The sequence below is a fragment of the Tuber melanosporum genome (genome assembly GCF_000151645.1).
Source record: "Tuber melanosporum whole genome shotgun sequence assembly, scaffold_53, strain Mel28".
Lineage (NCBI taxonomy): Eukaryota > Fungi > Ascomycota > Pezizomycetes > Pezizales > Tuberaceae > Tuber > Tuber melanosporum.
Window position 1 is genome coordinate 89,745 of NW_003299099.1, and position 11,757 is coordinate 101,501.

Consider the following 11,757-nt stretch of genomic DNA (forward strand, 5'->3'; position numbering starts at 1 on the left):
GTCAAGTGACCCCGGCCCCCCTTTTTTCAAAAAAAAAAAAAATCCACCAAGTAGTATAACTATAGCAGAGAGAAGGAACGAAGGGGCAGAAGCCTGTGCTCAGGATGTCGAACACGAAGTGTAACCTGTCTATTAGTATCCCGCTCAATATGTCGAACACAAGTGAAATATGTCTCTTGGTGCCCTGATTATCCGCGTAGGAGCCAGTGGGTAGTCTGTGGCGTTGGAGGCCGAGGCCGAGAGCAAGAATCGTCGGTTATAATAGAGCAAACAAACATTGTATGTCGTGGGCGAAAGGGAGAATGAGGGTCTTTATAGAAAAGAGGGCTACGAGATGCCGTGCCCTCAAGAAAGCTGATAAAAGATACTGCGCAAGGGATTCTGACGTGGATAGTGGGGGGAGCAAGGTGTTTTGTGATGCACTGAAAGAGAGGGGCGGGAACCTTGGGGGCTACACCTAGCCACCAGGGTGTCAAACCAGTTGAAAAGTTTGATCATGAATCGCCGCGAGTAGGTATGACAGAAGATAGATTGCATCATATATATCGCTTCCAGCTGTTCAGGAATAAACCTCTAGGTGGGGTATCTACCGGTAGTAGAACGGGAGAAGAGATAAGACGGAATTTGCTCGTATTATATAATACTGAGCCGCAGAATCTGCAAGGCCTCCAAAGCCGCACCACAACCCCTCTGCAAGGATACGAGAATGAGGCTCGCGAAAGGGACGAATCCATTTCAGCTTCTCTTGACGGATGGAACCTAATAAGGGGTAGAGAGGGTCAAGAATGGTATGAAGAGTTGGTCCATTCTTCCGGCAAAGGTTAGTAGTATCATACAGTCGATGCGAAATAAGATGAAATTTCAATCGTTTGAATAAGCTTTGGGGGAAATGGGACATGGCCATCCGTAACCACTCTAGGATAGTGTATCAGATATGGTTCCCTTGGATTCGGTGAGAGGCAGGAAGTGGGGGGGGGGGGAGTAGGGAAGTATGATATCGTAGAAGTGTTGGATTCACCGGTCGGTTCTTCGGCGCAATATCATACCAGTACTTGTTATAAGTACTAGGGTTTAAGCGGTGGGGGACAGCGTCTCGTCAGCGCATCTACTTATTGCGTGCAATTCCCTCATGGCAATCAACAAACACCAACTTGGAAAAACGACTACGGTAGTTCTTATCTGATCAACCCCAGCTATCCCCCTCGCACATACAATCGCACCTCATTGTCCGGAACTCCATTCTTCGGCACAGTGGGGAGAGAAAGTTGGTGATTCTTGGGGTGAAAAAACCCATTTTGCATCTGCCGCAGTATTGATGACTTCCGTTTTAAACCGTCCATCTGAATAACACGTAACCCTTTTCTTCGTGTTTCCGTCTGCCCTTTAAATCATTTTGATGCGTAATGTCTCGGAAGCACTTCTCACCGGAACATTGTTGGTGATCTTTCATCCTCATTTTAGGAAGCGAAACGCGGGAAGAGCCGCATTTTTTCTACCAAGCCGGCTTGCTTCCACTTTTCCTTTCCATTCCTCGTGCCTCTATTCCTTCCCATGGGTAGTCCCTCCGGCTTCGCCACAGGAATCCGGTTCGGCGGAATAAGATTGTATGAGAGTAGGGGTAAGGTGCTTTCAAGTATCGTGGAGATCCGCAAACAACTATACCTTGTTTTCCGGGCCAAAGAGTGCTATAGAATCCCAATGGTTTTGGCAAGTAATCCGGTTTTGTGGGCTTCAGGGCAGCGAGGCGCCACCGCAGCTTCACCAGAGCGAGTTATACTGGATAAGCTACCCCCTTATTCTTCCCACAGTGTGCTGTTTCCTCGCACGGGAACGGATTCCGAATGGAATGGACAATTTGGGGCCACCTCGGGCCTCTTCTGCCCCGGATGGTGTGTGAATAGCTAACGGCACTCACTATATGTCCCGGTATATCCTGCCAAGGGCCTTTTCCCCCAGCACTCCTGCCAGAGGTAGTGATCATGGTACGCCGTGGTACAGTACAAGGGCGACGCACGCTGGGCCGTAAAACTATGTCCTCGGAACTTCCCTACCCGTAAGCCCTGCTAAGGTGCAAATAAAACAGTCTCTAGATGCCATGATAAATTGTGTTTAATTAGACTTCGCGCTAAGGCGTCCAGAATTTCCTCTGAATTATAAGGAGGAAAACACAGCCGACCTTATTAGGAGAGGCGACTCCGATCTCGGACGTGAGGTCCAATTCCTCCAGTTTTCATCCTGCTATCGCAACGTATTATTTGAGTATGATATGATACGGTACCCCAAGATTCTCCTGCTGACTCAGCTGAGGCTCCAAGAGGGAGCGGGCCTGATTTCCTTTGGAGGCCCGGCTCGAGCTGCAAAAAGAGGGGCAAAACATCTCTGACACGTTGCCACCCGCAAACTTCTAAATTTACAGTAGGCACCCTCAAGATCTACTCTCCCTCTTCCCGCACTTCGCATTCCCACTTCTTTAGGTACTCAGTCCTTCTGAAGGCTGTCCAAGCTGACTGGTAGGCTCAACTCTCGTTCGGAATAACGCTCATCAGTATACTACTCCATCGTGCGGCAGAGTTAGGTGACAGAATCACGCCAGGGCTCGGCCGTTGGCAAGAATCGTGCCCTCCAGGAAGAGTGTCTCGAAATCCCCAGAACCAACGCCAAGCTATCATACATAAGGTACCTGGAGTCTGTCTCGCTTTCCCGGACATTCAAGTGCAGCGAGGCTTAGGCTTTTGCCTTAAGAGTCAATTCACACCTTAACCATTGATTTGTACTAGTTAAGATCTCTTCCCATAGATACATAGATAATTCGGCAAGCAAACTTACTGCGGAAGATTCAGCGCACGATCGTTATGAACCCCTCCATTGAATCGACTAGCGGTGGCTCGATACGCGAGCGAATGGCAATGCTACAGCTAAATCAAGTCAGGCGCAACGCCTCAACGCCGCCTACAAGAGTGGGACCGCCCGCACCCCCACCTCTTCCCCAGAAGAGAGTCCCACCTCCGCTCCCCACAAGAAAGATGAGTCGTTCATCGCTGGCCAGCTGCTCCAGCTCCAGCTCCAGCTCTGGTTCGGACGGGGGCAGCATCACTACTATTGGGTCTAACCCTCCGGGGAGGTCGCTCCCACCACCTTACACTGGCGAGGAATCTCTACCCGTACAATTTGCAGAGAAACCAAAGGTCCACGAACAATTGACAAAAACCCCGCCTTCGCTCCCGGCAAGGTCGAAGACAGCCCCTGTGCTTCCTCCACGAGGTTTACCACCTCCTCCCCGAGGTCCACCACTACCTTCTAGGGCTAATATGAGCCCAACGCGAAACCAGGAACGACCCCAACCAATCCCTCGACGATTGCCTCCGCCACCCTCGAGTTCCGTCCCCCCTCTCCCAAACCGACTGAAGCACCCCGCCGAATCTCATCCGGAACCTATCAGCTCCCGTAGCCCACCACCAATCCCCAGGTCGACCCGCCCACCACCGGTGCCCCTCTCTACTCGCCCAGATCTGAGTTCTTGTCTCTCCCCTGCTAGGCCATGCCTTGTTTGTTACGACTTTTCAGGGCCGGACAAGCACGCGTCACTACCTCAATTCGAGAGGACTCGTGTGGGATCATTGCAGCAGCTAGCGATCGGCTTAATAAGCCCTTTTTCAAGCACGCTGGATAGGGCAAGGACAATATTCACGTGGTTACACTACAATGTTTCCTACGATGTTCATGGTTTTCTCAATGGGAAAATGGCATCTCAGGACCCCGAGGGAGTGCTCCAGAGTGGAACAGCCGTGTGCGCCGGATATGCTGGATTGTTTAACAAACTTGCTACCTATGCGGGGTTGGAATCAAAGGTGGTCTCGGGTCATGGAAAGGGCTACGGGTTTAGTCCTGGAGAGCCCTATAAAACGAACCATGCCTGGAGTGCAGTAAAAATGGATTGGGGCTGGCATCTAATTGACTGTTGTTGGGGAGCAGGCTCCATCAATGGCCCCCCAAATCCGGGTTACAATAAACGCCTAGCACCAGAACACTTTATAAGCCCTCCCAACGTCTTCGGCAGACGTCATTTTCCGGAGGATTCAAGTTGGCAGTGCAGAGAAGACGGGAGGATAATAGACTGGGAGGAATATATGACTCCCGACCAGGAAGAGCCCGAGCCACTGCGTTACTTACCCTTTGGGGAAGAATTTGGGTTCTCGGAGAAGGCAGTACAACCTCCCGTCAATAATATTGACGCCTTCGTCGGGAAGAAAACAGTGTTCTCCCTTGGCCTTCCATGCGAACATATGTCTCGGAAAGAAGAATGGGTGCTCTTCCTAGTCATAGGCGAGTTCGACGATGAGAACTGGATGTTAATGGACAGCGACGGGCGGGGGCGATATCAAATTGAGGTCCAGCTGCCGAATCAGCGAGGGCTCAAAGTCGGCTTGTACCATGCTGTGACATGGAAGGGGAATGATGCCAAAGGATTGTCGGCGAAGGAGTGGCAGGCCGAGGTCGGAAAAGTGGCATGGAGTTGGTGTCCTATCATTATTTGGGGTGCCGATAAATAGTCCTAAACCGGGGAAACGAATCTATAGATTGTTAGAGTCACGTCCCAACGGGTTCGAATTCGTAATTACTATTACTGTCGGGTTTTATTTTGTTTTTCCAAATAATATGACCTGTGCCCGCGGGCTTTAGCTGTCGGTGGGGTTGATGTGAGAGAGATCATTCCCGATAATTCGCTTTATTATAGTGCGGGGGCATAGGAGTCATGGTTCGCGGACAGGTGTTTCAAACAGCTTGAATCGCAAATACGCTTGCAAAATAGTCTTAGATCCATGTATCATATAAGCAGCCGGTGTGGTTCCTTGCGGTGAACTCTACGTCCCATGGGCAGAGAAGATTCGAAGCAAATTGATTCCAATCAACCAAAATTCTCCGGCTTAATTCTATTTCCACCATGGTGGAGAGGGCATATTAGAACGGCGCACGCTGCACACAATCTTCTAGCATGCGCAGGAAAGCTACCACCAAGCTTTGAGCATTTCGAGGGTACGGTACAATAGAACCAGTAGGGGTATTCAGAGTTAAAACGATGATTTTTCAGCAACAAGTAAACAGGGAAACACGTATCAGTCAACCTTATGCTTCTAGCCAATTGTACTGCTATGTTCCATATAGTTTGTTTGAAAACCCCCACAAACGCGACAGGATAATAGTACAAGTAAAATAGATGCTAAGTTTACCGGTCGAAGTTACAACTTTTAATTCCAATCACCCGGTTTGTTCTTAATTATTGTCTTTTCCTGCCCTGTATTTTAAATAAGTGAAACAAAATCCTTATGACTCGGAAACTATTTACTATTAACTATTTACATTCTCTTAGGAACGGTGTACTGCAAACCTCACGAGATGCCCCAAAACTTAAAATGGCGGGTCGAAGCTAATTTGCCAACCGGAACACAAAGTTTATCTCGGGGGGGACCAGGGAATAGCATAACGGTAATGTGAGCAGAATCGGATGGTATCATACATAACTTAGCCGTTACGGAGTAGTTGTATGAAAGGTTATGTACTTTCGTAAACTTCGTCCTCTTACTATGCTCGCGTCCCCCTCCATCTGAACTAATGGTGAGAACGGGGGGTATATATGAAGCATAAAGAAATCATCCTAATCCTCCCATGGACCGGCAGACATATCCGCTCCCAACCCTGCGCATCCCGATTCCCCCGCCCACTTCCCGTGATAGCGGGGGGAAGGGACATGTCCGCAGAAGACTCTCCGTATCATAACTCACCACAAAACTCCGGGACAATGGGAGCCTCGCGACATTCCTGTGGCCCCCAGAATTCACCACGACCCACCATCTTTCTCCACAAACTCTAGCAGTACTAGGGCGATGCTGAGGAAGTCGTCAGCAAAAGGGTGAAGCCCAAGGAATTCTCTGTGGGAGTTGGAACCACAGATATGGGTGGAGATTGGATAGGTGGCGAGGGGATCTAGAGGTTTACATCTTCGATGGGTCGCATTTCGTTTCGGAGAGATTAGGTATACTAAATACGTGGTTGAGTAAGCGCTTCGATCATTCTTGGTCTATAAGAGTTTGGACTTGGGTATCCATTAAATCGAGAGGTATTGCATCATGGAATATCACTCGATATGATCTTAGATGATGATCCGGACAGCCCCAAAGCAGCATCTTGAAGTCGTAAACAGACTCTTGGAGCCAGGTTTGACTCTGTGATCAGATGTTCAGTATGCCCTTGGAAGACATCTTCTCACCAAGTAGAAGAACCTCGCAAACCTCACAAAGGGCAAATTTTCATACACCAAGCTAACTTAAAATACCAGAAGCCGACATGATGCTTCAGACACCAGCAAGATCCCACAAACTCCAATACCCGGCACAAAGCTAACAATTGAATATGTTTTTACCAAGTTAGGTACCCCTGCAAAACACATAAAACCTTATATTATTATTTTTACACCAAGCCTGGTGTAATGATCCCCCTTTGGATAGTTAGTTCTTGGTGATGGGGAATGATACTTCTCTTCTTCTTTTGCAGTATGATAGCTCTTAGGTCTATGCCTATGTTACTGATAGTGCAAGACCGATGTCTTCTATCTGTAACACTTATCATAAGCTTTCTGTAACTCTACCTTGTGCAGAGATTTTCTCGTCTTAGTAGCAATAAAGGTCGTGATAATAATAAAGAGTGTAAAGGTGTTTTATATTTGTTAAAATAATAAGTAGAAAAAGTACTTAGAATTCAATCTAATTTTATTTATACTAGTACTGCCAATACTCGCATATGACTAGTCTCCCCTGCACCCCATAAAAAAAGCTAAGTAAAATACACTATCGTAGACTTATTCCGCCTAGCGACCCCCCTTTCCAGACATAAATCCAAAAATCACTACCTTATATGGGCTCATGGTCACTCACAGTGACTGGCACTATTTCAGATTTACACATCTTCCCATCTTGCTGCCCAACTACCATCTCATACCCTCACTCCTATCTGCCTCCAACACAATTTGTCCCACATATTCAACAAAGGAAACATACAGTCTATCCCAACACCCCTCCATCCTCTTGTAATGTAAACCCAGATCAAGATAGCCCCTGGCCAAAACCAAACCACAAACTTTATGATTACATGACCACGCCTAGCCATGATGCCTACAAGCCATCCTATCCGCCTTCGTTGCATGGCCCACTTCCCCACAGTTCAGTATCCCTTGTACTGTGCATTCAAATATTGCTTGAGCTTGTAGGATCTAAGTTAAATACTTGAGGAAATACTGTAAAATTAAGCCACAGTACTACTTGTCGGAGTTGGAAAAGGTGTGTCGAACTCTTGGTACCAGATTGCATCCTAAACATTTATTCAATTATAGCTAACGCAGGGAAACAATTGTAACCACCGTAAAGATCCCAATACCCCACAACCCTGGGTACAGTGCTTGAGTATAGTACATAGTACCGGTACTCATGCTTCTGGTTCATTCTCACTTCACTTACCAAAATTCTGTAGCCAGCATTTTTCCTTGAAAAGACACATGAGTACCGTGCCCATGCCTTGGAACATTATGCAGTTGGATAGATTAATACCATATATTTATCCTAGCTAAACATATCCGTTGGATAGAGAGCCCAGTTGGAAAACTCCCATACCGGTACTGGATAGCACCGTACTGGTACCACAGTTAAGATTGATAAGGTCACAACTCGTATTTTGAAATAAGTGTTTCCCTGGTACAGTATAGGGTACAGGGATAAAGTATCCAAACAGTTAGTTTAGGTTAACCTGCAAAATAAACCCTGTTCTGCACGAATTATTATTTTTTGACTTGTTAAAGGTCTCATATCGTGTGTTCCACATGTCACCTTAGCCAGCATCAGATACACAACATAAAACAATAAAAACAATTAATTCCTCCTTCTCCTTTATCTCCGGTACTTGCATGAAGTAGTGGGATCCCCACCCATCTTCGGTATGTAAGAATACCATGTCTGTTATTTAATCCCCCCCTGTTTTGACCTCACCCTAACCTTATCTAGAATAGTTAGTTGATATTTCAGTACTCGAGTACATACATGAATAGTAACGCCATAAAAGTGTAAATTTCAACCAATTCCCAAATACATTATTCTATCCACGTAAACACGAAAGTAGCTCCTAGTGCAAGACCGAAGCTAAATGAATTAATACCACTATTTCTTGCATTTGTACCGGAGCTGGCACCAGGGTATCTAGTTCCATTTTGCAGGGACAGCAAACATGGAATGCACGAGGTGTTCTGAGGTATACATGTTGCTGTCTTGATTGGGGATGGTTCAGGGCTTTGAGGAGCATTTAGCACAGTTGGAGCAGTCCTGCCGATACCTATTCAAACACACCCACTCTGTCTACTACCTGTCCAGCCAGTTCCGGTAATACTTGGACATAATCTGGAGCTCAGAGGAGCAGTTGAAACAGTTGGAGCAATATTGCCGATAGCTATCCAAATGTACCCATTCTGGCCACTACCGCCCCAGCCGGTTCTAGTGATACTGGGAGATAATCTGAAGCTCGGAGGAGCAGTTGGAACAATTGGAACAGTCCTGCTGATACCCGTCGGAACACATCCATTCTTACCACTGCCGGTACACAGAGTTCCATTGATGAAGAAGTACAAATGACTTGTTTTAGTGGTCAATATTGCATTCAGCGATGTATTGTATACAAGGGGTCTAGAGTCAGTTAGCCATAGTAGTAACTAGATATACTGTGAGAGTAAGGTGTTATAGTATGCAATTTTCTGTCTCAGCATAGCTTGTTCCAGCAAGCAATATAGGAGTGTATGCAATGAGGATATCATTACTTTAGAGTATGCTTCATGAGAGTGTAGGGGCTACCTTTTGAATAGCATGATTTGATGGATAGGAGGGTTGGTTATAATAGATAGTTGCTAATACCCAGTAGGCAGAGCACTCCTTTCAGAGCTGGAGGAGCCAAAAATGACAGGGTCCAAATCCAGAATGTAGTACCGGAAAGGCCCTCCTTCCTACAGTACCAATTCACATAAAAGTGCTAGACCCTAAACCTTTGTACAAACTGAATCATTCAAGATAACAACAGGTATCTGTCATGAATGTGGCTTGGCATGGAAAAGGTTTTCATATGACTCATGATTATGAGTCATAGGTATGTTATTGTTTCACACATAGGACTCATTTAGGTCATATGATTTATTGTGTTATGATTTGTTATGTTTTGCACATGACTTGATTATGAGTCATGGGATGTGCGCCTGGCAAGTGTGCCTTGTGAGTGTGCCTTACGGGTATGCCTTGCGCATATGATTTACGTTTTGCACGTAATCTCATTATGGAGTTATGGGTTTTGCGCATGTTCCCACTTAGGGTCATATGACTTGTTTATTGCGTTATGATTGGTTTATGAGTTTTCGCACATGACCTCGCTATGAGGTCATGGGTTTTGGACATGTGACCACTTTGGTCACATGATTAGTTTGTTAGGATTTACTTTTGCGCATGTGACCACTTTAGGTCACATGACTTAAGGCGGGAAGAGTACTATAGAAGGAGGATGGTACAGCCTAGGAGGATAGGCTCTTCACACTTTATTCTAAGTACTTTTCCTTGTCCTTGCCATCACTTCGCCCCGAGTATTTCTTTCACATTCACGGTAGACCATGATGCCTTGGATTTTGGGGGAGATATCTGAGTTCGCTTAGTAGTTCCTGGAGTTCTTGGTATTGGGGTCCGTTGACGTGGCATGGCGGATTACTTGTTTGCTTCGCATTTCATTGCCTGCGCATTATCTCATGATGCTGGCACTACGAGCTATTTATCATGGCCGCTTATGAGCCCCTTTCAGTAAATTGTATTTGGCTTCCTGTCTATCATCTGCTCGCAGGTTTCGCATTTGATTGGAGTGAATTGAATATTGTGTTTGGGGGATCACCCATGTTACTCTTTGGGCCAGCTCACGTTTCTTGTTGGGTTTTAACAGAGTCCTTAGTTATCATGATACAAAATGTGCTTGTGTTAGACTGATGACCTTCCCAAGTATCAACTCATCATACCGGCTGCATCATTCCTCAGGTAGCAGGATGGTGCCCGGCCAGCCCCTCCTCGTTATGTTTTTCTTTCTACAGTTGGAATTCTATGATGTTGTTTATCACTGTTTCCTTGGAGGTTTTGCCCTTGCAGCATTTATAGTAGTTCAGTCAGGTGTCTCCTCCTTGCTTCGGTGGGGATAGCTTTGACCATGAAAATTCTTACACCCTGGTGTGGTTTTCATTACTGCCTGGGGTGGTGTGGGATGATTGGCTGCTAGACACTTGCGCTATCTGTACGTTTAGGTGGTTCAGTTGTGGATTGTGATTGGCGGCTCCAGATATTGCAAGTGGGGCCTACCTTCTGTTTGTCTGCTTCTGTTTGCTCACCCTCCCCCTCCTTCTCGCGTCAGGTAGCAGAGCCTCTTACTTGTTGTTCAGTCTGTGCCTGTTGCCAGACCTGTGAGGCTGGCTTTGACTGGCTGTGCCTACTCTTTCCAGGCTTGGTTGGACTTTAGTATGACTGGGTTAGATGGTGTGACTGGTGCCGGTGCCTTCGAGTATTGGTGCTGCCTCCTTTATAGCTCCCAGAAGTGGCTGGTAGGTCCCCCTCGGCTGCAAGGTATTGGGAGTTGAAGCTCTGTTAGAGTGGCCAAGATCAGTGGCTGCCTGAAGGAGCTAGGTATGGGCTGTCCAGTGGTTATCGGATAGTTGATCAGTCTCAGGGGCTGGAGGACTGGATGGACTCTGTGGCTTCTGGGGTGTGGGGCTTGGGCGGGGCTGATTGGGGTAGAAGAGGCACCTGCAAGCATTAGTTGGGCCTGTGTCAGGTTGCGGGAGGTTTAATTAAGTGTTTCCAGTCCAGCTTGGGCTGTTGGGTGAAGCTGCTGAGTACTGTAAAGCTCTCCGATGGACTGGCTGGCTGACGGCCACCTGTGCTGATAGTGGGTTGCAACTACCTTGTTGGACTTGTTTGGGTCTTGCATGTTGGATTTTGTGGGGTTTGTTTAGTTTCTTTGGTTTGGCTATGGGTTTGGCAGGAGGTGGCACGGCACCACAGGTGGAAGATAGGCCCCACTGACCTTCTTGGTTTATTACTACCTCTATGTATTTCCTATGTTTGTGTTGTTTTGGTTGGGGACAGGCAGCGGGTACAGGTCCTCCTCACCAGTACACTCCTCGGAGGCAACCGGCAAAGTGGATTCATAGAGTCAACCACCTAGCATGTGGGTACGAGAGGTTGATATGTTTGTTGCCTCCTCCCTGCCATTGTATCGCCTGTAGGTTTAGTTTATATGTTTGTTGGTTTTCTACTATGGTGGGGGTTTCACGGGACAGTTTTCAGACTAGGCTGTTGTGATTTTATATTTGTTAGACAAGGAACCTAGTTGGATTGGTCTTTTGCTCGGCTTTAGCTACACTTAGTGCTGGTTGGCTTTATACCAGAGGGGCTATGGACTTGGACTGAGGTGGGTGCTGGGTTGTTTGATGGTCTTGTAATTTGTTATAGTACAGGCATGACACGGGGATGGCAGGTGTGGGGCGGTAGACTTAGGTAGCTTAGAATTAGTGGTATTCCGGTTAGTGGAATCCCTGTGCCGGCGGGGGCTCGTCATATGTCAGTGTTGGCAGTACTAGTTTAAATTAAATTAAATTAAATTCTAAGTACTTTTCCTACTTATTATTTTAACAAATATAAAACACCT

The 11,757-nt window shown here is 46.8% G+C and overlaps 1 protein-coding gene; it reads left to right on the forward strand.

The window, feature by feature from the left end:
* Window positions 1-2,371: 2,371 nt before the first annotated feature.
* On the forward strand, window positions 2,372-4,785 carry GSTUM_00009153001 (uncharacterized protein). XM_002840522.2 has 3 exons: window positions 2,372-2,415; window positions 2,547-2,776; window positions 2,841-4,785. Exon 3 carries the CDS (start codon window positions 2,853-2,855, stop codon window positions 4,548-4,550), a length of 1,698 nt encoding a protein of 565 aa, XP_002840568.1. The 5' UTR covers window positions 2,372-2,415; window positions 2,547-2,776; window positions 2,841-2,852; the 3' UTR covers window positions 4,551-4,785.
* The last annotated feature ends 6,972 nt before the right edge of the window (window positions 4,786-11,757 follow it).